Source organism: Brienomyrus brachyistius, chromosome 20, assembly GCF_023856365.1.
Source record: "Brienomyrus brachyistius isolate T26 chromosome 20, BBRACH_0.4, whole genome shotgun sequence".
NCBI classification, from domain to species: domain Eukaryota; kingdom Metazoa; phylum Chordata; class Actinopteri; order Osteoglossiformes; family Mormyridae; genus Brienomyrus; species Brienomyrus brachyistius.
In genome coordinates this window covers 10001288-10029108 of record NC_064552.1, presented here as the reverse complement: position 1 = coordinate 10029108, position 27821 = coordinate 10001288, and the positions used below count along the sequence as shown (strand labels likewise).

General features: G+C 41.1%; 1 protein-coding gene across 1 annotated transcript; it reads left to right on the top strand.

The window, feature by feature from the left end:
• Nucleotides 1-9235, top strand: LOC125715866 (tumor necrosis factor receptor superfamily member 6-like). The gene is made up of 9 exons (XM_048987893.1): nt 1-535; nt 937-1063; nt 1846-1974; nt 2360-2471; nt 4827-4894; nt 5709-5813; nt 5930-5952; nt 6986-7004; nt 7228-9235. The coding sequence occupies exons 1-9, from the start codon at nt 491-493 to the stop codon at nt 7551-7553; spliced, it is 954 nt and encodes a 317-aa protein (XP_048843850.1). The 5' UTR covers nt 1-490; the 3' UTR covers nt 7554-9235.
• Nucleotides 9236-27821: the final 18586 nt, after the last annotated feature.

The window sequence follows — 27821 nt, the reverse complement described above, 5'->3', positions numbered from 1 at the left end:
TCGAAAATAATAATGAAGAGGTGAACTGACAGCATCCGACAACGGGATGAACTTCCTTGTTTTTTTTAAATACTTTTTAACATGGTCGGATAGGATTTGATAAAGATCCTATATTATAAATAAAAATAGACATGTAATCAACCTCTTTACTGTCGTTCATACAGCCTTATGCGTACTTACTTTGCTAACCACGCCCTCTTCTGTTGTGATCCGTGTTAGGCGAGCGGGCAGGATCGGGGAATCAGTCAGGTAGACGGTGTTCGATCACACAGGGCTTTATTTGGGGCAAACTGGGAAACACACCCGACATACGTAAACGGGGGAAACAGATGCGGACTGAAATACACTGGACAAGCTGGAAATAACGCCAAACTGCTGATCGCAAGGAGAGACGTGAGACTCTTCGTTACACCGGAGGAGTTTCTGGCCGTGTGCTAGCGCTTTTTGCGACCCGTTCTTATTTTATTTTAATTATTGTGGCTTGTTTTTCATGAAAATGAAATGTGGACTGCTTATATTAGCTCTTTTTATTCAGGTAAGAGCACTTTGCTGTATTCTCATGTAATTTTTATTTAAAGTTTTATTTAAGTACGACGATCAAGTTTTTATTTTTACAAAGAAATGGGATTTTACATACGCAGAATTATCATGCATCTATATTTTATATATTTTATATATATAAATTTAGTTTATGCAGTTAATGATAAATGACGACATTGCACTTTCACTTTCACTTTATGCCTATTTGAATTTCGCTAAAATAATGTTTACAAAACTATGTATTTCAAAATATATACTAATACCTTATATTAATCCAATTAAAATACATTTTTGGTTCATGAAATTGTTACAGTAGGCCTGATAATAATAATAACCAGTAGTTTCCGGGAGGCGGGAATTTTAGGCTACTTTACGTTTCTTTTTCTGTATTTGCAGATCGCTTTGCATTCGACTACACCATTTTCTTTTCATTCCCTTCGTGAGGGAAGACGTGTGAAAAGGGAGGAATGCCAGCATGGTGATTATGTATACAAAGGGGAAAAATGCTGTAAATGTCCACCTGGTAAGAATCATCTATAATGGTGCTTTTGACCCCGAGTTATAAATCCATCCATCCATCCATCCATTTTCCAAACCGCTTATCGTACTGGGTCGCGGGGAGTCCCGAGCCTATCCCGGAAGCAATGGGCACGAGGCAGGGAACAACCCAGGATGGGGGGCCAGCCCATCGCAGGGCACAGTCACACACCATTCACTCACACATGCACACCTGGGGGCAATTTAGCAACTCCAATTAGCCTCAGCATGTCTGTGGACTGTGGGGGGAAACCAGAGTACCTGGAGGAAACCCCACGACGACATGGGGAGAACATGCAAACTCCACACACATGTGACCCAGGTAGAGACTCGAACCTGGGTCCCAGAGGTGTGAGGCAACAGTGCTAACCACTGCACCACCATGCCACCCCCCGAGTTATAAGTGTATACTTAAATATGAAGTGTACTTTAATTGTAATTGACTGATGTACTCTGTTAAGGAAAGCAGTAATCTGATTTCCTGTGTGAAGTTTTGCAGAAATACTCTGTTGCTTCCATTGCTACTCCGAAGGTTCATGCTTAAATGTAATTTTAAAAATGACATAAGGGTGCGCTGGTTTCCCTGTACTGTTTGTAGCGTGTGTTTATGCGTACTTGTATTGTTGTGGCGGACTGGTATCCCACATGTGATGCACATAGCCGTTTGTGGCCTGTGTGTTTTGGGAAACTCTCGTGAAAACTCCCCAAGATGGCTGGTGTCATTGTGGTTCTCATTGACCGATATTGTGTTATTGTTCCGTTTTATAGGTTATTATGTCAAAACTAACTGTGGGATAAATGTTCAGACAAAGTGTGAGCCGTGTCAAGAAAACACCTACTATGAAAAGCCCAATAGCGGGACGGAATGTGAGCGATGTCGGTCCTGCAATGCAAACGGTATGTACCATAAAGAGAGAATTGTTTCTGTTTTTAAACAGTGTGAGGTTGTGGCTCAGCGGGTCCTCTGTCCAAAAAGCTGGGTAGCTGAAATGGTATCCTTAAATTGCCATAGTGTGGTAGTATCTGATTGGTTACCTTGTGATTGACTGATGTCTTATCTAGGGTGTCCCTATCATGTGCCATTTGAACTCAGTAGTCGGAATTTTCTTTTTTGGTTTTAAGCCTAAAAGCTTTCAAATATCAACAAAGCAAATAATTGCCATTCGGCTTTAAACGTGTATGATTGTAGAACACATAAGAGATTTCAGTCAGAACTTCCGTGTTATTCGAGTGTTGGTGTTCTGTATCAGCTGATGAGATCTTTATTCAATTTTTCTTCCAGTGCATCAGGAAACAGAAGAGAAATGTACAAAACTCCAGAATACAAAATGCAGGTGTATGCAAGGATATTGGGGGGTCTGTCAGGATAACTGTCAGTGCCATTCTTGTGACAAGTAAGTTCAGACATTCAGCTGTCTCTGCTTGCTCCCATTAGCATTAACATCCACAAACGCTGTTCCTCTCCTCGCTGTCTCTGCTGGCTCCCATTAGCATTAGCATCCACAAACGCTGTTCCTCTCCCCGCTGTCTCTGCTGGCTCCCATTAGCATTAGCATCCACAAACGCTGCTCCTCTCCTCGCTGTCTCTGCTTGCTCCCATTAGCATTAGCATCCACAAACGCTGTTCCTCTCCCCGCTGTCTTTGCTTGCTCCCATTAGCATTAGCATCCATAAACGCTGTTCCTCTCCCCGCTGTCTTTGCTTACTCCCATTAGCATTAGCATCCACAAACGCTGCTCTTCTCCTCGCTGTCTTTGCTTACTCCCATTAGCATTAGCATCCACAAACGCTGTTCCTCTCCTCGCTGTCTCTGCTGGCTCCCATTAGCATTAGCATCCATAAACGCTGTTCCTCTCCCCGCTGTCTTTGCTTACTCCCATTAGCATTAGCATCCACAAACGCTGCTCTTCTCCTCGCTGTCTTTGCTTACTCCCATTAGCATTAGCATCCACAAACGCTGTTCCTCTCCTCGCTGTCTCTGCTTGCCCCCATTAGCATTAGCATCCACAAACGCTGCTCTTCTCCTCGCTGTCTCTGCTTGCTCCCATTAGCATTAGCATCCACAAACGCTGTTCCTCTCCTCGCTGTCTCTGCTTGCCCCCATTAGCATTAGCATCCACAAACGCTGCTTCTCTCCTCGCTGTCTCTGCTGGCTCCCATTAGCATTAGCATCCACAAACGCTGCTCCTCTCCTCGCTGTCTCTGCTTGCTCCCATTAGCATCCACAAACGCTGTTCCTCCCCTCGCTGTCTCTGCTTGCTCCCATTAGCATTAGCATCCACAAACGCTGCTCCTCTCCTCGCTGTCTCTGCTTGCTCCCATTAGCATTAGCGTCCACAAACGCTGCTCCTCTCCTCACTGTCTCTGCTTGCTCCCATTAGCATTAGCATCCACAAACGCTGCTCCTCTCCTCGCTGTCTCTGCTTGCTCCCATTAGCATTAGCGTCCACAAACGCTGTTCCTCCCCTCGCTGTCTCTGCTTGCTCCCATTAGCATTAGCATCCACAAACGCTGCTCCTCTCCTCGCTGTCTCTGCTTGCTCCCATTAGCATTAGCGTCCACAAACGCTGCTCCTCTCCTCACTGTCTCTGCTTGCTCCCATTAGCATTAGCATCCACAAACGCTGCTCCTCTCCTCACTGTCTCTGCTTGCTCCCATTAGCATTAGCATCCACAAACGCTGTTCCTCTCCTCGCTGTCTCTGCTTGCCCCCATTAGCATTAGCATCCACAAACGCTGCTCCTCTCCTCGCTGTCTCTGCTTGGTCCCATTAGCATTAGCGTCCACAAACGCTGCTCTTCTCCTCGCTGTCTCTGCTTGCTCCCATTAGCATTAGCGTCCACAGACGCTGCTCCTCTCCTCGCTGTCTCTGCTTGCTACCATTAGCATTAGCGTCCACAAACGCTGTTCCTCTCCTCGCTGTCTCTGCTTGCTCCCATTAGCATTAGCGTCCACAAACACTGCTCCTCTCCTCGCTGTCTCTGCTTGCTCCCATTAGCATCCACAAACGCTGCTCCTCTCCACGCTGTCTCTGCTTGCTCCCATTAGCATTAGCGTCCACAAACGCTGCTCCTCTCCTCGCTGTCTCTGCTTGCTCCCATTAGCATTAGCGTCCACAAACGCTGCTCCTCTCCTCGCTGTCTCTGCTTGTTCTTCTGTCAGGTTTTCCGGTTCATTTCCGCTCTCATTGGATTCCAATGGCTTTATTGCTCTATTGTGTTATGTCTATATTTCGCTTTAAGTATTTTACAGTAACTCTGGCATTTATTGTGGATGTAAAATGTATTTTTCCCTTTCAGATCAAAAGTCAAACAGGCAAAACGTAATTTAGGCCAATGTATATCAACACAAATGATTTTAAATATATACATTTCTTATACATTTCGAAAGTTCAGTTTGCATTTGTTCCAGTTTAACTCAAATTAATTAATGATGTCGGGTGTAGTGTTAGAGGTGATGGAGGGGGCCTGAGAGGTGCAAGATTGCCGAGTGCACTGAGCCAGTGGTTCAGGGGCTGAGCTCTGGCACCTATTAAGTGCTGGTGACGCAGCTCAGTGGATGCTACTGATCTCCAAAGTTGGGGCTTCAACTCCCAGCCCCAGATGTGCATGCGTCAGAAGTTTGAGTTTGTTCATGGGTTTCCTTCCTCATTCAGAGAGTCCCTCCTTCTTGTTCTGTCAGCAGTTTCAGAATGTTTGAAATCGTATTACTGTCTTGGTCTGAAAAATAACTTTTTTCTTCTGCTTGAAGATGCGAGGGCCATGATATCCTTGCACCCTGCACAGGCACAAACAACACCGTGTGCGGAGAACCCTTCGGTAAACACCAGATCTTTCTGTAAACACACACGCACACACTGCTGATGCGTTGTTCCTGCATGCTTCTCTATACGGCTGTAATTTGAAAAATAATAATAATCAGGCACAGGTACTGGGTGACAAGTGGAAACACCACTAATATTTTTCCACTATAATCCCAATGTTTGATAGCCATCTATATAGTGAGAATGCTTTAATGTCGATCAAATGACAGCACACAACATGCGTTTATATACATGGCCAAATAGCGATCAGTCAGTCAAGACTATCTTCCTGCATATCAGCTATAATATTAATTGTCACAGATGATGTAACCGAGGTTCTCTCCTCTGACCTTTCCGTCTAAACCAATATTTCCCAATCCGGTTCTCGGTGAACCACAGACAGTCTACGTTTTGCTGTAGGAGGGAGCAAAAATGTGGAGTGTCTGGCCGAGTGCTGAGAGGGAAGAAAAGCAGGGGTCGTCAGGGGGTTCCCGAGGATCGGGTTGGGAAACACTGGTCAAAACACATTCCTCTATTTGGACATTGTTTTCTGGAGCAATGATGTGTCGTTATGCTTGTTTTAGTTCAGGGGTAGCAACCCTGATCCTGGAGCACCGGTACCCAGCAGGTTTTCCATCCCACCTGGTCTCTGATGAACCACATCTGATCTCAGGCAGACAGTAACTCATCCACGTAGGATAGAAAACCTGCTGGATACCGGCACTCCAGGATTGGAGTTGCCTACCCCTGTTTTAGTCCAGTGTTAACTTTGTTGTATTCATTGATTATTATTTTTTATTGTGATGTTGAATAGTTTCTGTCTGTTTTAGGTGACATCCATCATAAATGGATTGTTCCAGTCATAGTGATACTGCTTTTTCTTGTACTTGTACTTGTACTTGTACTTGTACTTGAATTTTTCTGGAAGAGAAGCGGTAAGTACCATTAGCAACAGCAAGTGCCATAAGTGCATAATGACCGTCAAAGTGTAATTAAAAAAAATCTAATTTTAGATATACATAGATCTAATTTGCTTCATTTTTGTAAATAGGAGCTGGCAGGAGTAATCCAGAGGTAGGTAACATTTCATGCTTGCATGTATATGGTTGAATATTTAGTAAAAATGTCTAGTGGAACTGAATATGTGTATGGTTGAATATTTAGAAAATTGTGTGAGGGAATTTACACGCATGCCACATCCTTATTAAGCTAATTTAGTATAATTGTTAAAAAATTAGTTTAATTAAATAACCCAGGAATGGGCACCAACCCATTGCAGGACACACTCACACACCAATCAGTCATACATATGGGCAGTTATGATTTTGGACTGTGGGGGGAAACCGGAGTACGCGAAGAGCATGCAAACTCCACACACACGGAATCCAGGTTCCCAGCACCATCATGCCGGCCATGATTAATTAAATTACATTTTGATATTTTCTTTATTATGCTACTTATCTAATAAACTATATATAGTTTTCAGATCTTAAAGTAGCTCATGAAAACCTGCAACTTATATCTCCACTCTGATCAGACTATCCCACTGCTTTTTTTACACTCTTTTTTAGGAATAAAATTTTTACTAATACAACAATAATTGTGATGTGTACGCAAATTAGTCTTCAATACTCATATTTCAGTAATGGGAGTATCTTGGCACGTTTCCTTTCTATATTCTTCTCACTGTTAAAGCCAGCAAGTACAGAAAATAGTAAAACGATAAACAAGCACCCTAAGTAGCTTAATCTACGCTAAACTCAACCAGTGGTTCTCAAATAGTGGTACTCATTGTGATCGTAAATAAGAAACTGCTCTTAATGCTTTGTTCGCTAAAATAAAGGTTAATGAATGAATGAATGTACTCGGAGTGCTCCCAGGTGATATACGACAATCATGGCAATTTTCAACCATCTGGTATTAGTCTGCTATCGCTTGATCCAAAGTGCTACTTGGTCCAACAAGTTTAAGAAACATTGATATAGAATATTTAGTGGTGTCTGTATGCCTGTTTTTTCAAAATAAATATTAGATAATAGATAATAAATCTAATCTAAAAAATGCAAAAATTTAAATGTAACTAGTGCAATTTATTTGTCTTTTCTAGGAAGTCCCCTTAGTGCCAGGTTAGTACACTATTCTACATATTTTTTTCTTTTCTACTTGTTTTTACTTAGTTTACTACAATTTATGACTATTAGCATTAAATATTGCATAATATTATTGCTTGCAGACTAAGCCAATATAACCTCAGTTCACAATCCCAGATTTGCTTAAACTCTAACAAAGGTGATTTATTGTTTTACGGAGTGGTCTGCTGTTAACCTGGAATCTCCTGACCTTCTGTAGGTGTCGACCTCTCGAACCACTTGTACGACATCGTGGAAGAACTAGGACCGCAGCTGGTTAAACAGCTGGCAATCGGGTCGGGCGTGAGGGAGACCCAGATAGAGATGCGCATCACTGAACACCCACAGAACATTAAGGAGCAGTGTTACAGCATACTGAGGGACTGGTACGAAAGAAAAGGGCTGAACCAAGCGTTTCCAGAGCTCATCAGGTTCCTGCAAAGAAAAGGCAAAAAAGATAATGCAGAAAGACTTAAGAAGTTAATTAACCCGAATCCCAGAGAAACTGCATCTGTAAATATGGACAATCCTGAGCACCCTGCCTAGCACTTCCATACATTTTTAAACTTCTGTTTATTATACATTTAATACATGTTACAAATGTAACATTATTAGAAAACTTTGGGTGACCTTTTGATAATTGCAGATGCCAGTTTTCCTTGCTACAATCTACTTTTATGGGGAAAACAGCATCTTGTGTGGTCAAAATTGAAATAAATGTTTACGGAAAGGTGTACAGTTTGTACCAATGGGTCTGCCTTTGCTTTTTCGTTTTTCAAAAATTCCAGTGTCATTTAAATTTCCTGAATTATTTGAATGATATGTGTCATATCAAGTATAAGGTGTTTTTTTGTGCAATTGATGTTATTTTTAGATTAGCAGTGACATGAGATGTGATGAATGAAATGGTTATTTTATTATCGTGTTACATAAAGTGTTTGTTTAGGCCTTGATGTTTACATTTAGCTGCTTAACTGCAGATATTTTTATTCAAAGCAACTTACAGTGTTACTCATCTGAATATTTTTGTGGAAAAGTTCAATAAGCACAGAAAGTTTTGTACTTATAAAATAAGTCCCAAAACTAAGAAAATGGTCAATTTAAACAAATTAGGCCGCTTTTCCACTGCTCCAGGTACCGTTATTTTGGTAGTAAAAATTTGGTACTTACCGGGTTCCAGTCAGGCACCCAAAAGTAGCAGTAGGCAAAGTACCAAACCAGCTGGGGTACTTTTTCGGTACTTTGGGGCGGGACTTTGAAATGTGTTTATTGTCAGTTTGGTTGTGCAAATAACCATTCTAGCAAACAAAGAAACAAAACATCTGCTGTCCTGAAGAAGTAAACGATACAGAAAACAACGATAAATTAAGTAAAAGAAAAAAAGTAATAATGGACACAAGGACAAAAGAAGAGACTCAAATTTTAATTGACAACTGGTCAGAAGAACAGATTATTCTTTTCTGGGGTATTTATAAAGCAAAAAAGGACTGTAAAATACATTTCTTGCTAACCCATCTAAGAATGAGTTAAACACTAAGGATGAAAATGATTGTGATTGTCTTGGAGAGCGAATGCAGAGCTCATGCAAAAGCAGTAGGAGTAAACTTTTTAAACATACACTAGATAATCTTGGAAACGAACAATCATTAAAACTGCAAAGCTTGATAAGTTTCGTTTCCTACAACTGAATAAAATGTTTTAGTGAAACTTAAACCCCCTGCACTATGATGTCTGGACAGGATGATGAAGCCTGATCTCACATCAGCTGACTATCGCGGTCTTTACGATGCGAGATCTGCATGTTTTTAAAATTTATTTAAAAATACTCCACCTTGTTGTGATGATGTCATTCAGCACCGGTACCAGTTCTCATGCCAGTGGAAAACAGAAGAAGTACTGTAGTTCTGGTGGTTCTTCAAAAAAGTACCCGGTGCAGTGGAAAAGTGCCCTTAGCAATATAGTACCACACTTCGTACCTTTACCTTTGGATGATTTATACAAATCTTATTGTAATTTTTGTGATGCAATGTAAACTTATGATTCAACAGTATTTGTATAATAAAGCATAATTTCTTGCTTTGAATCACCTAGTACTATCCAGCATAGAGACGCTTTGATGACCAGTTTTGGACAGGATAAAAATGATTTGTATGTTTTCAATAGCTGTTTTTCCACTGAGAGCCTCAGTAAAGAGGAGGAAAGTTACTGTAATAAAGTTACAGACAATGGCCCCTGATTGATTTCATTTTTCTCACACAAGCTATTGCACACAGTGATAATACATGTGAATGTGATGTGAGTGTACAGGGATGTTCGAGAGAGAGAGAGATGATACTGTGATAAATGCAGTCAGCAAACAGTAACTAATGGGACTGACAATATCTTGTATGACTTCTGGGTGCCCCGTGACCTTACACTATATTTTTTTTTTGGGGGGGAATTAATTTTACATGGGGGGGTCTCCAATGATAAATACCCATATTAGAAAATGCCCTTTATGGCCACTATTGTAAGTTAATCTTTCAACTTTATGAATTTGTTCATGCATTTATGTCATAAATAGTAAGTACAGTATTACACCTGTGTAATGTTTTACTGACGTGTGCATATCCTATGTTTTAGTTAGCGTCTGCCTTGAGTTTGAATGTCCTGTAAATTTCAGCCTCCCCAGTGCCGCTGTTAGTTTGAACGTTGGCAGTGGGCCGTCATTAAAAGCTGTTTTAAAAGAGATGTCTACTTTATTTAGAATGACTCTAAACCTTGCTACAATACTGTGTATGAGAGAGTTTGAAAATGTGTGTGAGAAGCAGGACTGCTGTAAGCCCCCTCCCCTAGTCCCCCCCCCCCCCCCCCACCCCCGCACATCTATTTCCCATCTGCATACAGTTCAACTGGTTATCATTCACATATAATGCATGTTCCATTTGTACACTGCAAGGAACTTTTTTCTGGAACCAGAACCGTTTTCCGGAACTAGGTACTTTTGCCAAGCTAGCATCACAAGAACTTGACCCCATTGTGGTTCCTTGGAGGCTATTCCAGAACTCCTTTTTAGTTCCTACTACTGACTCCATACTTTTCGTTCAAATACGAAGTACTGGGGAGGAGCTTACAACGATATCTTGGTGATTGATTGACTACAAGCACAGACGCTAACTTGGAAATTACTCAGAAGTGTGGGGAAAGGACATACTGTGAAAGTAGTGGAGCGAAAACTGAGCAGATGGAATTCTTTTTGTACTTCTGTTACATTCAATGCATTTTGCCTGCATCTCCATATATCTGCCTCAGGAAATTGATCGATAACTGATATACCTTTGTCTAATATCGCCAGTGCCAGTGGTGAAGCTTACCAGCGCTTATTAGCGAAATATTGTTACATTGTTTTGTATTTTTTGGAAAATGAGAGTTCAATCTGTTTTCCAGATTTACTAATGAATTATAAACATGTCTTGGGTCATATAAATAAAATAAATGGCTCTGCCCCATTTTGATCAGAGTCGATCCTCCCAATAGCCAACAAATAGCAAACAAAAAGTTTACCCAAATACAGTGATCCCCTGCTATATCGCGGTTCAGCTATGGCTCCCCCGCTATATCGCAGATTTTTCCCTGACACATCACAGTTCTTTGCGATGTGTGTGTGTGTGTGTGTGTGTATATATATATATATATATATATATATATATATATATATATATATATATATATATATATATACACATTACATATTATTATTATTATTATGTCACTCATATCCTTAGCCCGACATCCACATATCATATGTGTTTACAAAGTGTGTTTTAATAAGTTTACATGTGTTTAAAGCGTGTGGGAGGGGTATTTTAAGGCTTAAACTATAAAAAATGTTTATTTATATGGTCTTTCTATATCGCGGATTTTCACCTATCGCCGATGGGTCTGGAACGTAACTTCGGCGATAAGCGGGGGATCAACTGTATATATTTTGGCTAATTATTCCAGCAGATTATTTAAACGTTAGATGTCCCTTTTGGACCGCTGTTGGCCCAGGGACAACTGATCCAGTTCCCTCCTGCCAGTGGTCCTGGTGAGAAGGACAACTGTGTGTTTAAGAGAGTGTGACACAACCTCTGAGAAGACGAAGTAGGGATTTTGGCCTACGCTCACATACATGATGACCTCATTGTGAAAAGAACCCAACCCAAATGAAGGTGCAGCATGTAAAGGGGTGGATTAATATGTAGGTTATCTAAGGCTACAGCCTAGGGCCCTGGCAAAATCAGGAGCCCCGCCCCACCTTCAGGAAAATGGGACGGTTTAATATATTGAATCTGGTAAATCTATCCTCTGCTACAATGCCCCTCCTGGGGAAGTTGTAACACCAGCACCCTGCGATATTGATCGATGACAGCGCTGACCTTTATTCGACGTCAGAGCTGACGTTGATTATTGATGTTGCATCACTTTTAATTCAATGTTGTCAGCTCCACTAAATAGCTCAAGTGGCCATATTAGCCTAGGGTTCCAGGAGGAGTTAGTCTGCTCCTGTAAACACACAGCTGAGTCTGGACTTAAAAAAAGCATCACTACTGTACTTGGTATCTGGTACCTCCATGTGCAGCTATGCAGGCAGTGTCCCTTGATCTCATGCTCTGTGTAAGGTTACCTAGGACGGCCTGGGGCATTGTGTCCCTCTCTTCCTGTAGTGCCCTGTAGCTGAGAACATCGCATAGGTCAGTAGGATTCAGGCCCAGTGGGAATGGTACCCAGGGCATTTTTTGGGAATTCTGTTGCTGCTACTCTTGTATAAACCAAGCTGCATGAGGAGAAGTATTATCATGTTGAAACACAGTGATGTTTTGGTGCTGTTGCAGGAAGGGGCTCAAGGATTTGGCCTATGTATCGTGAGCAGTGAGTGTGTCATCCAGTGTCACAAGAGTGGTCCAGTACCTGCTGGGGATTCCAGCCTGCACCATTACGTTAGGTAATCCCCAGCGATTACACTCTCATACGGCACATCGGGCATACCTTTCACTAGGTCATCAACAGACACGTCCTCTTCAGTCAGGACAGTCTACACAAGAGCGTGATTCGTCATTTAGGTCCGCTCCTCACATGTCCGACGTAAATGCCTTTGGCATCACTGCAGATAAGACAGGATAAGACATCGCAGACGTCTTCCTGTACAGAGCAGCCGATCATGCAGTGAAGAAGCTCACTGTATTATTGCCGCGCAGGAGTTTCAGGATACAGGACAACACGTCTCTCTTGGTCAGGGATTCCAACCCAAGGCCTGCCAAGTCTGAAGTGATCGGTGTCCCAGTGCCTGCATACAGTGTGATTTTGCAGCCTCTGAACACCCTAGACATGTAGCAACTCATCTCTGATTCTCTCCCGCTGACAACGTTCCTGCTGCCTGAAGGTGCTGCTCCAGGATCAGCCATGGCTTCTCTAACTTCTTCAGTTTTTCCGTTCTTCTCGCCACGGCATAATGACAGCAAGGAGACACACGACACATCCTGAATCTGACTTCCAGCCTATACCTGCTCACCTTGTTTGCAAATTGGTTTCTACAAACTCAGTCAACCACTCAGTTCTCAATCAACCATGGTCAGGTGATTGGCTCAATAGGTCCTTACCTTAGATACTATAGTACAGTATTATATACATTACGTCACATCACAGAAATTGCACACTACCCCACTGAATACCTCAATACCTTTCTTTTTATGGTCAGTGTTTATACTTTTTTTAATCACATTTCCATTTATTTCATAAACTGCAGATTTTTTTTTATTCTCGTTAAGCATTGGAATGATGAATAAACATCTATAAATGAAAATATAAGTCAAATAAAACAAATTTCCACTATAACATGGAAAGAATATGTAACAGTGCATGTCTGACATCCTATTAACTGGTTGTGTGGTGATGGCATAGATTTTGGCATTATATCTCTCAGCTGGCCTTGGAACGCCTTGGTATTCCCCCAGTGAGAGGGAGGTCTGGGCATCCCTGCTTTGACTGCTGCCTCTGTGACCCCACCCCGGATAATCGTCAGAACATGGATGGATGGATGGATGGATGGATGGATACAAGCCAACATCAAATACACCTGATATCCAAATTTGGCTTTGAAATGTTTCTATGGACACCATTACTGATAGCACACCCTTCATAAAATATTTATTATTTTATTGATGACGTGATGTGAAACGTTAGTTAGCGTGATCTAGCCCATTTATCGCAATGTAACAGAAACCCAACCTTTAACATGGTCAGGGTGGCCTAGCCTAATGCTTATATACATGTTGCCTAATGCAACATGTATCATACAATTATCTTCACTCCAAACCCTATACCAGGTCGCTGTTTTGGAACGTTTCTTACACGTAGTGATCATTATTTTGTCTTACAGGATGATGTGCCGCCTGCGCGCCCTCCCTGACTATGCTGCATGGAATTTGGGAATTTTGGGTAGGGGAATTTGGTCTGCTTCCCTGCGGTTGGCTGGTATATAAAAAACTGGCAATTCGCAAAGCGAACGGGTGGGGGCGCCAACGATCTAATTTTTATGGACACAGTCTGGTTATCTAAAATAACACCCAAATTTCGTTAGATGAAACACGTCATCGTGATTAATATCATCCATCCATCCATTTTCTAAACCGCTTATCCTACTGGCTCGCGGAGGGTCCGGAGCCTTTCCTGGAAGCAATGGGCGTGATAATGTTTTATCATTAAAACACTAAAACACTTTCAATGTGATTTCACAGGAAAGGGTGGTCAGTGACGGGATCTGTGGTTAACTTCCAATACTGAAGTTTATCCAAAGACAAATACTGATCTGAACTTAATATAAACAGCAGAATGGTAAAGTACACACACGAGCACTGACGCTATGCGCTTGCAAAGGTCATAGAATGATAATATATTAATAGAGGTTATAACAAATCAATGCTGAAGTAAGGTGTCTGAATTCGGTTATATTTCCAGAAATAATTTCTTTAATAAGCGACATTAAAATAAATAAATAAATAAAAGTAAGTTATTCCGTGAAATATATGTCGTGATGTATACTGTCTTTACTGTAGTGTGGGTGAACGTCACCGTTTTTTTAACAGTATAACAAGTGTGACGGCACAACTCTCCCCGTTTTGTTTCCTAACCACTTTCCGGTGTTATTTCTTGCAGTGGATACGAAAGTGCACTTTTCTGCAATATATGAAATTGTTATTTCCGACAGAGACATGGGGAGGGCACGCTTTACAGTATTAATCACTGTTATTTCCGCTCCGGGAATTTCCATTGCATAGCGACCCTACGATGTCCCTGCTTTGACAGTATTAAGGGAGCAAATTCAGTCCGTTTTCTCTAAATCCCATTAGCGAAATCGCTGATGATAAGGTTTCTTAATTTTGGATTTTTGTTGTACTACACACAAATGTCTGCTAAAAAGTTTAAATGAACTTCTGCCCCCTGTTCCCTTTGTACATATTTGGGAAAAGGAACCGGATGTAACGTCCAGCCCATATATGGTAGTTTTGTCGCAAGAGAAAAGCCCCCTTTTTCAGTAGAGACTGATGCCAATCGAAAGTGCTTATTTTGATGTGGGCAAACCAACAAATGAACTCACTTTACACAGAACACATCCATCCATTTTCTAAACCGCTTATCCTACTGGGTCGTGGGGGGTCCGGAGCCTATCCCGGAAGCAATGGGCACGAGGCAGGGAATAACCCAGGATGGGGGGCCAGCCCATCGCAGGGCACACTCACACACCATTCACTCACACATGCACACCGAGGGGCAATTTAGGAACTCCAATTAGCCTCAGCATGTTTTTGGACTGTGGGGGGAACCCGGAGTACCCGGAGGAAACCCCACAAAGACATGGGGAGAACATGCAAACTCCGCACGCATGAGGAGACTCGAACCCGGGTCCCAGAGGTGTGAGGCAACAGTGCAAACCACTGCACCACCATGCCGCCCCCACAGAACACATGCCCAGACAAATTTAGGGATTAAATAAGCATTTCAGGGCAATATGTTGGGGTAATCAAGTTTGGACATTACAAAGCTAAAGGGATAAGTATTCGGAAATAGATCCGAAGTCACATCTTAGATTGAGGTCATGTAATGTCATCCCACTTGGTATTTTGAGTTTCATTCTTTAGCTGAACGTAATTGTTTTTAATCTGTTTCTGATTTTTTTTTCCAGGATATTCCAGATAATTGTTATATCTGAACCAATACTACTAAATGTCACGGTGGGACATGGTGTGGACAGGAAGAGAGTGACCATCCACTGGCGGCTCTGAGATCACAAGGGGCTTATTAACAAAATGAATCACACTGCAAAATCAAAAGGACAAGGTCATAAAGAAACAGGGAAAAACAGTAAGTTGATAAATTAATACTGACACAACCAGGAAACAGAACTATTAAGGACTAACTAACCAAAAGGAAACAAAATTAGGGAACAAGGCAGCACCACGAGCAAAAATAGGTTAAGGAACAAAACAACTGATACACAGTATCATAATCACAGCACACCAGCACATCATGCGGTGACTGATTCAAGAGCAGGACAAAAGCAGGGCCTAACAAGGGCCAGGTGTGGCTACACAGGACCAGGGGCAACGGGGATCAGGTGAGGACGATCCAATCGATTACGGCACAAGACAACAGGTGGAATAAATTACAAACACAGGAACTAGAGAACATTGTCAAATACTGAGGGCAAACAGGAATTGACAAGGACTAGGAACCCGAACACGAGCAGAACAGAGCAGAACCAGACAGGAGTAGGATAAACCAAAACAGGAAGCAAAGATTACTAGTAAACAATAAACGAAAATCAATAAACAAACAAAGCAGGTGAAGCTGGCCTCAAACCCATGACCAGAGGGTTACTGCCTCGGTACTGTACACTCTATTGAGCTATGCAGCAGTCCAGGGCGAATGAAAAACACACGAGGGGCTTAGAACTAAGACAGAAGGAGCGGGCTGCTGGCTGAAGGGGGATCGAACACATAGGACAGCGATGGACAGGCACCGACCCTGACACTGAAGTGTTCAGATAAGGTAAGACAGGGGGTGTCGTATGATGAATTTTGCCCACCAGCTCACCGGGAAATTGCCAGGCATGCCAGATGGGCCCACACCTGTACCAGCCTGCCCCCGAGCACAGAGTGTTCCACTGGTGCCAGCCCAGATAGGGTTCCTCTTGGTACTGAGTGCATGCCCCTTGCCTCTCTCTCCTAATGTAAATGAACAATGTTTTCTGTATTTTGAACGCAATGCTAGCTGTGTCGTTAACTTTTTAAGTTTTCAAAAACTCTTGCGTCTACTAGTGGCTGGGGGCTGGTTGGTTGCAGGTAGCCAGTACCACCTTACTAGTGCAATGCATGATGTAGGCTTCGGATTTGCTCGGCGCAGTCATAAAAAAATGAACTCAGGGCCAGACAAGATAACAACGTTCCTAATATCTCACTTTCAGAGCTGTCAGGCACATCAGATATTTTGAGGATGTTTCTTAGAGTCAAGAGTTACGGTAATAAAACAATGTGTGCTGTATGTAAGATGTGCAAAATATTTATAAAATACAACAAGTTTGTCTTAAAATCATCCCCACCCCCCCTTCCCTCTCCCCAAGATCCGGATGGGACTGGGATTCATTCTTCCCGGATTGGGATGGGACTGGAATTTTCTTGTGGGAATGGGACAGGACAGCAGTGAAAACTCACGCTTGTGTCACCCTCTACCACAAACCATCCATAAAACCTATTCAGTTCAGTATTCAGTAGAGTGACATCAGAAATGGTAATCTGACTTTACCCTTTGTGGCTAGTAATGGCTTGCAGGCCCGTCCACAGATGTCTTGTGTCAACATCTCAACATCTCCACACAGTGACTCCATCCTGCCTCTGTAATCCGGTCTTGCATGTTCGATAAACCCTCCCCAATCCGAGCCTGACTGCCCAGAACCGCTCACGGTTTCCGGAGTTCAAAGTGTTCCCTATAATTTTCTCTTTACATCATCATAGAAATATGGATGCAAGCTGGTTACAACTCATTGCCATCTTGGCTGTGATAGAAATTTAATAACTAAATTATGTTGCTAGTAGGCACTTTATCCTTTTTTGTTTCCGTGTTTTGTTTCTGTATTAGTCATTTAATTAAATGTAGACTTGCACTATGTTAAAAAAGATCATTATAATATATAAAGGACAATTAATTATATTGTGATAGGTGGTGTTCATTTACTTCTTGTTGTTACTTGTCAGTTTCTTTTTTTTTTATTCCCTGGATGGGAATAATGTCAGAGTGTTTTTGTCTAGACTAAGTTTTCCCGTCCACTGTAAACAATGCTATTCTGTTTATACAGCAGTCAGGCATTGCTGCTGATTCCAGTAAACAATTTCTCTCTAGCTTTTGATGGATTCCATGTTATGATTTCTGTAAATGGTTCTCCCTCAGCTCTCCAGGCTTTGCTGTCAGCCGATGTGCAGGAAAGATACCGAGTTAGATGCTGTTATGGTACTAGATGGGTTCCTTGAAACTACAAAACCAAATCTGTCAGATAATAAACAGCAAAATTTAAAACACTGTATTGTGTCTCCAATTAGTTCCTGCTTTTAGGGTAAGACTTTACTTGACAGGGCACAAATAATATAAGAAGGGTGTAATTATAATATATATCGGGAGGGACATGACCTCCCAATATTCAGATGTGCTCACAATGTCGCCCTCAGTAAATTATGATATATCACAATATAATTACAGCCCTGATCCACCTTTGACTCCATGGCTATGGCCTTGTAATGTTGCATTGTACTATTTCTTATGTATTGATTAACCACAAACTAAGTCTTAGTTACATACTGACCTCTTGTAAATTCATCATTAATGATTTGTGATGCATGTGTTACCTGACGGAGTTATGATATTTGTTACTATATCAGAATCATAAAAAACTTTATTGATCCCATAGGGAAATTGCTTAATGTCTGTTAATTATGTAAACCTTTTTAACTACTGAAGGAACTACTAAGGAATAACACAGGTTGTTGATCACATGTTTGTTCGTCATTAATGAATCCCGATGCATTTTTTTTGTCAAGTAGCAACTACAGTGGCGATCAAAATCAGAGAACAAGAGAAGTTCTTGTAATATTCAAAGTCACAGCTTATCCAAATTCAAACATATTCTAACACGAATAGAATTTATTTTGTGATGTGGAAATAGTGTTCACTGATGAAATATGATTAAAATGAATCTCTTCTATTCATGTTAGAATAACTTTGAAGTCAGATAAGCTGTCACTGTGTATATTACAAAAACATCTCTTGTTCAGGAATTTTGATCTCCACTGTATATTTGTTCATTATTTGTTCATAACTTGTAATTCAGTTGTAACTGAGTTATTACTAAGTGTACCCCGTCGAGTAAAGCGTTGCCTCTTTCAGCTGGTTGCTGCGTGCTTTAACAAGCCCCTCATGCTTTTCTGCCACATGCATGGCGTTTACTCTGAGTTCGTGCACAGGCAGGACTGCTTTCGTAATGCATCAATGAGCAGAAGCGCAGTTAGCGGGAAGGTTTCAGAAACACTGCTTCATAGCATGCATTGTCGGGCAGAATGAAACTCATGTGCCCCGAATTACTCAAGCGGTGGAGCAAAATGAAAGATAGGTATAAAGTATTTATCTGCCCACCTAGTACAGGCTTGTAGTGACTCAGAAATTTTAAGAGATACCAGGAATAAGGAATAAAGAAATACAGCTACTATTTGCTAACAAACAAGAGATACCTTATTACTCTCTTAATACACAGAAATGAGACATTGTCATTTTCATTGTCATGAAAATTGACTTTCCTGTTAAACAACCTGCCTCAATGGACTATCAGGACATTAATAAAACATTTCTTTGCAGCTGAGTGTTTTACAAGAGGGAAAGGCAATGAAGGTTTGTAATAGCAAGGTATTAAAGGTATTAAATCCTCCAGAATACTTGTGACACACACAGTGGCAGGACAATTATACACTGGACCCTGGGGCTAAAATGAACCACGCCCCCCCCCCCCCCCCCCCACTTCCTTAAATTTTCACACCTAAAGCCAGTCTACACCAGATGCAGCAGTTAAACAGCCGCCCAATGTCATATCCAACATCCCATCATGCATTGCAGTAGTTAGCAGATTAGACAAACATACTTTTTTCATTAAATACATGCCTCGGCAATATAGTTCGACTACAAAATATTACAACTATTACAGTGCAAAATTGTTTTAAATATAGTACCGTTTTTTTGTTTTGACTCCCACCATAATAAGATTATAAAATGAGATACATACTGTAAAATAAGGGCTATAACAGTGGCATGTGAAGAGTCTGTATGTACAATGTCAGTGCCTTGATCCTCCGGAGTGTTTTGTATATATGTGAGAGTTGTAGTTGGAGTATTATTTCAAGCCCACACCTGTACCAGCCTGCCACCGACCACACACTTCCAATGGTGCCAAATGAAAAAAAACAATGAATCACATGCGTGATGAATAAGATATCAACTGGCCTTCACCCTGAACAAGAAGTTGATCACACATATTTTCACTCGCAGTAATACTGTGGGAATGTACGCCATTATTTTGTTAGTGACACATTATATGTCGCAATTCATTAACTACAGACTCTTGCAGAATCCTTAGATGAACCAAAGAACCAAGGGACAATACTTACCATTCAGTTGAGCATAGAGAGTCATAGTCACAGAGTACTCAGCCGATTGGTTGAAACAAAATCCTGGTTTGGATTTTTACTTTCTGAAATGTCCGCCTCTGCCATTCAGTGAAAGAAACTAGCAAGGAATAAGAATGGAAGTAGGCTTATGATGATGACTAAAACCTACTTTACAAGCCCATTTTGTCTTGGGAAACGTAAAAGAAAATAAATAATCAGATGCCAGAAATCTATTAGTACTAGTTCAAGCAAAGGGGGAAAGTTCAGGTCCAGAAAGAAATAATCCAGACCAAGATTTTGTTTCAACCAACTAGTTAAATGTAAAGTGTCACAGTCGACTCAAATGCTTGGCTGAAACGAAATCCAGTATTCTCTACTTTCCACTTTTTGTTTATGTAAGACCTGCTTTTGTTTGTACTTTTATATAATCATGTCAATCCAGGTTCTTGCTCAACTATAACACAATCACAGATGACTGCCTTTCCCAAAACTATTCAACAAAATATTCTAGAGACCCAAAGACTAAAATCGAGCTGCTAAATGTCAGTGTTACAAGATGCACTATAGGCTTTGGGAGTGTGAATCACTGGCCCCTGGGTGATTCGATTGAACTGCGATTATTCAGTGAGCAAAAATTTCTGTTACAATTTGATCATCAGTTATTTTCCATCCATCCATTTTCCAAACCGCTTATCCTACTGGGTCGCGGGGGGCCCGGAGCCTATCCCGGAAGTAATGGGCATGAGGCAGGGAACAACCCAGGATGGGGGTAACCACTGCACCACCATGCCACCCCCTCCAATGGAATCGTCTCCATTATTTTAGTAGTGGTGTCTTTAGTTCTGGTGCTGCTAATTTTGAATACTGATAAAATTTCAATATCAGCTAAGATCGACACATCGGTATCCTGATGAAAATCGGCCGATACCGACATGTTGACCGGTATCTTGTGCATCTCTGAGGCTATGGCCTGGAACACACTGGATGCATGGCGTGAGCATCGCAGCTGCCAAAGTACCTGCATGAGACAAGTGTCTCACGGCTGGTCTCTGCGACGCCTCATCTAGAGATTCTGAGAGGCACCTATATTTCACTCGGGCGGTAAGCATTTCTCAGCAAATACCGACATTAAAAGATCTTTTGATAGCCATACTGAAATCATTCAAATTGAAATATTACTTAACCATTTTCCAACTGCATGTTATTAAAGGTGAAACTGGAGATTACATGTGTACTCTATAGTCCGAGCAGTAAAGACAGTGTAGCTATAACTTAGTTTAGAACTTTATGGAATAGCTTATCTTACCTTTATAAAGAAAAGTAATTTTATTTTACAAGAACATATATATTAAGCTAACCAGAAATTAGATTACAATAAGTGTATTAAAATGTATTATTTGGGAGTTGGGAGTAGATAATGAATATTACAGACTCCACAACCCTTGAGGGCACAGAATACTTTCGATGCAGCAGACCATCATGAAGACGGAAAAAAACATACTGCGGAAAAAGACTGAGCCATTTTAATAAATGACATGACATTTTAAGATGAACGTTACTATCTTTATTAGCATCCTGTCACGCCCACACTGCGAAAGCAGCTGACGCCAACTACCACCAATTGACAGCCGGTACTTAAACCTCACACTGGCAACAGCAGAGTGTGAGGTACTGTTGCTATGCCTGTGCTAAGCGATTTAACTCTGTATTTTTTGCCCAGTTGCGTTCTGTCTTTCTTGCCCTTCCTGAGCCCCCCGCGCTTCCTGTCTGCCCTCCTGCGAAGCCCCTTGTCTATTTCCCCGTGTTCATCGTCTACGTCCCAGGTTTGGCTTTTGGCAATACGATCGGATGGCTATTGGACAACGACTTGGACCCGGCTCACGACCACCCCTTGTTTAATCTCAAATAAACTTGATTGCCTGGATCCACTTCCGTCCGTCTTGTTTGGCAGGACACATCCGCTATCATTTTAATACTAGCAGCGGCACAGACAAAGAAGCCAACAATTTACGCGACATTCAGAGATACCCGCTAAACACACGCATTGTCAGGGCTCACTCTCATGCACACGCAGGAAATGATACATCAAAACTATATTACATTAAGTCAAAACACTCGTTATAAAACATCATAGGCCTTTGTGGCACCATCTATTCCCTTTTTTTGTCTAGACCCCAAATATAAGAGGACACCACTTTTTCCAGACGCATTTTGTCGGGAAACACCCACTTACGTATATTGAGGTAAACATGGTAAATTAAGTTTGTAGTGAATTGAAACCAAACGTTTTATTATTGATGGCCATTTTCCAAGGTAAATTCAATGCAGAAACAGCGAAGGCAGTGGTGAGAGGAAAGGTCATATCGTTGTCATCATGCAAAAAAATTAACAGGAACCTGGAAAAAAATCTCGAACAAAAAATCAAAAAACTGAATGGCACTTATGCTAAAACAGAGTGCAAAAGGAATCTACAGACACCAAATAACAGTGCAACAATATTATTAATAAAACACAATTTTAGACATTAAATTCTTAGACATTAACATTTTGAACACAATAACAAATCAGGGAAATATCTGGCCAACCAACTCAAACAAAACGAGGCAAAATCAATTATACCAGCAATGAAGAACAGATCTGGGCTGACCATGTATTCAGACAAAGAAATAAACCACACTTCCTGTACAGTATTTTGGGAATTTTGCACAAAATTATACACCTCTGATAAAAAGCCCAATCAATCAGATATCACCACCTTCCTTAATACCATAGATTAACTGTAACTTAATAAGGACCAAGTAGATGAATTAAACACACCCTTAACAGCTAAGGAGTTCCATATAGGTAAGGAGCGTGCACTGATTACAGAACGTTGCCACACCCACCACTTGACAAACCACCTGTTTGAGAACCTGAGTGCAGCCATGTGGCAGGTGATACCTCAGCACCACACTAGTCCAGATGGACCTGGGTGAGGTTTTTCCCAGTGGCTGGACTGCCAATCCTGCCACTAACCCCCAACTTATTCCCGGTAAGTTGGAGGACCTCCTTATAGGGCTGGATGTAGATTAACGTCATACCCAGCATGATGCAATTGCAGGTTAAGGACCTTGCTCAAGGGCCCAACAGAGTAGAATCACTCCGGGCATTCACGGGATTCAAACCAGCAACCTTCCAGTTACTAGCACAGATCCCTAACCTCAGAGCCACCACTCCAGTCATAGAGCTCCATATATTACTCAATAAAATGCCAAATAATAAGCTTCCAGGATCTGATGGCCTTTCTGTCGAATTCTGCAAATATTATCAGAATACAATCCCATCACTGTTTCTCAGAATGGTACTTGACATTAAGCACAGTTCCAAAATCCCTCAGCAGATGAATACAGCTGTCATCACATAAATAAAACCCAGCAAAGACTCACCCCTTTGTTCCAGTTACCGCCTCTATCACTCATCAGCGCAGATCTCAGAATTGTCAATGGATTAAAGCATTAAACCGGTCATTAATACATCCAGATCAAACTGGATTCATGAAAGGTAGACATTCATCAAATAGTATGGATAATTTAATTTAATCCTTGCCTCAAAACAAAACAAATTGGAAACAATAATTGTATCTCTAGATGCAGAAAAGGCTAGATAGAGTAAATTGGACATTCCTGCATGAAACACTTCTTAAATTTGGTTTTGGAGAGTCGTTTATTCATTGGATGAGAATATTATACAGCTCACCAATGGCCACAGCGGCTACTAACGGATTAACAGAGGTTGACACTACAAAGAGCAACCAGGTAAGGGTGTCCACTCTCCGCATCACTTTTTGCCCTGTTCAACGAACCTCTCGCCACTGCAATACACCAAAATGATACTATCAGAGGAACCTAAATCCTCAACACCAACATCACATTATTACTTTCCAACAATTAGTCCAAAAGAATGACACTGAGAAAGAAGAAAACCTTCAGCACCTCCCATTAAAGTATGTTAATCTAAAATCAATATATTAAACAACAATTCATTACAATGTCCACTTGTACAGTAGAAGAAATTTAAAAAATATTGCACTAATATGCACTGTACATCCTTTCATCTACTACAAACACTGAATTCTGACCTCAAGAATGCAAGAACACCTTCGCGATGGCTAAGTACACTAACCTGCAGCTAATTCAATATAAGATATTTGACAGGGCAAACATCACCCAGCACAGTGTATAAATGGGCATTCAGGAAACAGACACATGCTCACAGCGTGCACTATGAACACCAGACACCTACTTTCACTCCCTCTGGCTCTGATCATCAATTCAAAGTTTCTGGAAATAAATGACTAACAGAATCTCCACTACCCTAAGCTGCAGCGTCCATTTCCATTTGTCTACTTGGAGATCCCTCAAACATAACCCCACCAATCGAAGATGCACAACCCATACTGGTCGCCTTAATTTTTGGCAAGAAAACTATCCTGTTGAACTGGAAAACCAGGCGCACAGTAAATAGCAAGTCAAATCTGAGCAGACCCTCAACTTACTCATAAAGTTAATAATGAGTTACCATAATTATACCGGTGCATTTCAGCAAATTGGAATATCATCAGAAAGCTACTTTATTTCAGTAACTCAATTCGCAAAGTGAAACCTATATATTACATAGATTTATTATACATCGAGTGATATATTTCAAGTGTTTATTATTCTCATTTTGATGATTATGGCTTGCAGATAACGAAAACCCAATATTCAATATCTCAAAAAATGTGAATATTGTGACAAAGGGCGATTAGGAGGCCAGATCTGAAAGTGCCAATTTTAGCCAGGATATCAGGGTACCAGCGCTGCCCTTTCAATGATGCTCAGGAACCTTCAATGACATCAGAAAGTCATAGATGATAATTGCAGTTTTTAAAGCAGGTGGAATGTTTCCTGTCCGGAGGGAGAGATTAGTAATTGAAGTTATCAGGCCTTAACCAGAGCTGGGGGGTAATGGATCAAGGGGGCGGGAAGAGAGTTTTGTCCCACTAATGATGTGCACAACTTGATTGGTTTTATCTGTGAATTCTGGGATTTGGTGCAGCGTCACAACCAAAGCTCTCACTGTGTTGAAAAGTAATGTCATGTATTGCCTTTAATGTTAAGTGGTGAAAATAGTAGTGTGCATGGGTCCACCGTGTGGAGTGGGTAGTCAGGGTGACCGCATGGTAGGCAGTGTGTGAGAGTTGTTGGAGTGAATGTTCGGGTGCAATAAATGCTACCTTGCCATTGAATCATAATGCCTCTGGCCTTTTCATTGCACCATCCAACTCCATAGGAGAACTATATGCTACAATGTCTTTTTATTACTTTATTGCAGATCGTGAAGGAAAGTGATGTATTACTTCACAAAATGACTATATAAAATTGCTCGTCTTGATTGCATAACTCAGGAAACATCTGCTTCCTAACGTCTACTTGGATGTTTTTAGATTTTCTGGGACTTTCTGCCAAGTTTTGCTCTAAAGATTTATTTTAAGAAACCAGCCAAATGACCGACATCCCATTTATCTTGAAAGGGCATCGGAGGTAAATTGTTTTTTATGATGATTACTTGCATGGGCACCACATGACTATGGGCTGGATGGTGTGGAGGAATGGAGGCTGAATTAAACAGGGCTAGGGCTGAACGATGTAACAAAATATTTAATCACAATATATTTTTTCCATATCAGTTGATAATTATCACAATATAATTCAAGTCATTATTTCTTTAATTTAAGGATCCATTTTTGCTTAAAATTCCCTTAGCATCCCCCTTAAACAGATTCAGAACAAGACAAATTGAATTAACTGCAAAGTGAAGTCTAATTTTAATAAATATATCAAACAAAATTTTGTTTTGGTAATAGAGCACAGTGTTATAGTTTTGATTATTGTTGCTTAGTTTTTATTTCATTTCATTTTCAACTTTCAAAATAATGAACAAATTAGGGGCGGCATGGTGGTGCAGTGGTTAGCACTGTTGCTTCACACCCCTAGGACCCGAGTTCGAGTCTCCGCCTGGGTTACATGTGTGTGGAGTTGGCATGTTCTCCCCATGTCATCGTGGGGTTTCCTCGGGGTACTCCGGTCCCCCCCCCCCCCATAGTCCAAAAACATGCTGAGGCTACTTAGGAGTTGCTAAATTGCCCGTAGGTGTGCATGTGTGAGTGAATGGTGTGTGAGTGTGTCCTGCGATGGGCTGGCCCCCCATCCTGGGTTGTTCCCTGCCTCGTGCCCATTACTTCCGGGATAGGCTCCGGACCCCCCACAACCCAGTAGGATAAATGGTTTGGAAAATGGATGGATGAGCAAATCATTACTTTATCAAATTGGAATTTAAAAATGCTAACAAAAAGTATTTTTCATTTGTTTTTTTCAGTTAGTTTATTTATACAATATTTATAGTTCTTGTTTATCTGTAGTTTTATTATTTTATTTTTATGTCATATTTTATTTCAGTTTATGAAGATGTATTCTTGTACTTTTAGTTTTCGTTATGTATTACCCTTGTAGGACGTAACACCAGAAAACGCCGACAATTTGCTTTGCTGTTTTTTTTCTCTGCTTGATTCGCTGCTCATTCCAAGTAATAAGTTTGATATGGTTGAGTTGCCATCAATCCTGTATTGAAAAATAAAATGCTGTGTTCTGCTTTGAACCAATACAGGATGTGATTTGTCTCGTATTTCGCTCCCCCCCCTCCCCTCCAGAAATTATATTGTCCAGGGGCCTGGGGTTAGGGTGGTGTCTGAAAGTTGATACCCTAATTGCTGGAGTCTGTGACTATGACAGCTTGCATTTTGTATGTGCTACTTGAATGCGATGCTTCAAGTGAAGAAACACATTCGTATTATTTTCAGTTTTCGTTGGCACAAGTTTTCATCAGTTTACAATTCGCTAACGCTTTGTTGCATTTCTGACTTTAAAATGCCAATGCACCGTCTTTTTATCTTGTTACTCACAATATATCTTTTTAAAAAATACGTAGTAGCTGCTGAGCTGTTGTTCTCTTCACCGACACCTGAAGTTCCCTCTGCGTGAGCCATAACCTCTCCCATGAATCACGTACTGGCCTGTTGCCAAAACGGTAGCATGCGGCGTGCTGTGCTAACTCAGTCAACCTTATTGTGCGCTTGTCATAGGAGCGGTGTCCTTTAAGCCTGCATTTGAAGACCTAATGTGGTCTAGAAATGAGTCCTTCTTTTCCCACTCTGTGAAGGATGCACTAGATGGATCCTTCTGGATCCTTTGCAGCTCAACATATCCCAAGGTTCATTGCGCAGAGGTAAAGTGGGGGTGTCCCAGCTAGGCGATAACTCAACCCTTCATGGCTCAAGGGTTAGGTTGGGGACAGCTGGCGAAGCAAATAGGAAATTATCTGTAAGCCAGACCGTCCAATTTGATAATGCGTTTTGTGTGCCTTCGTAGACCACGTCCTTCGAAGGATAAAGCACCTGAATTCAGTTACAGCCAGGCGGTCTGTTCTTAAAAGACAACTATATAATTGGTTGGACTTGCATTCATTTCTGTAATGTGATAGGCTGGTGCATGCTATCAAGCAATGTTCATTATCGTCACTTTTTCGAAGTTTATCATTTCCTTATCCTTTAAATGTTATATCACTGTAAGTCGATATATTGTTTACATTACCCAGCCCTAAGCAGGTGCTGACAGAATGAAGCCATTTCACCAGAATAATAGTGTTACGCCACAGCTGTTACACTCTGACTGCTGAACTGTGTTTATATCTTGATGAAGCTATTGCTCAATGCTGCCGTAGCAAGGGCTTTTCAACTTTCTTACACCATTAGTGTAATTCAGAATGAACCTTTTCATATACGCAGCTGCATTCATGAGCAAAACGTTTCAAGTTTAAGAAATTCCTATACGCTGTTAGATATTGTACAGTGTTGTTATTCCTAATGTGCCAAGTATACTGTTATGGAGGATGAAACGTGACTTAAAAACAAATCAATCAATCAAAAAAAAAATAAATCTTATTAATAAATTGACCAGTAGTAGATGTTAATAAATAGAGCAACTTCCATTTTAAACGTCTTATCATCTTCATTGCC

Bases quoted from the DNA above. Each gene is read 5' to 3' on its own strand.
- LOC125715866 (XM_048987893.1), top strand. From the start codon at position 491: ATGAAAATGAAATGTGGACTGCTTATATTAGCTCTTTTTATTCAG. The intron at 536-936 runs GTAAGAGCACTT...CTGTATTTGCAG, and splicing joins TATTAGCTCTTTTTATTCAG to ATCGCTTTGCATTCGACTAC. The intron at 1,064-1,845 runs GTAAGAATCATC...TCCGTTTTATAG, and splicing joins ATGCTGTAAATGTCCACCTG to GTTATTATGTCAAAACTAAC.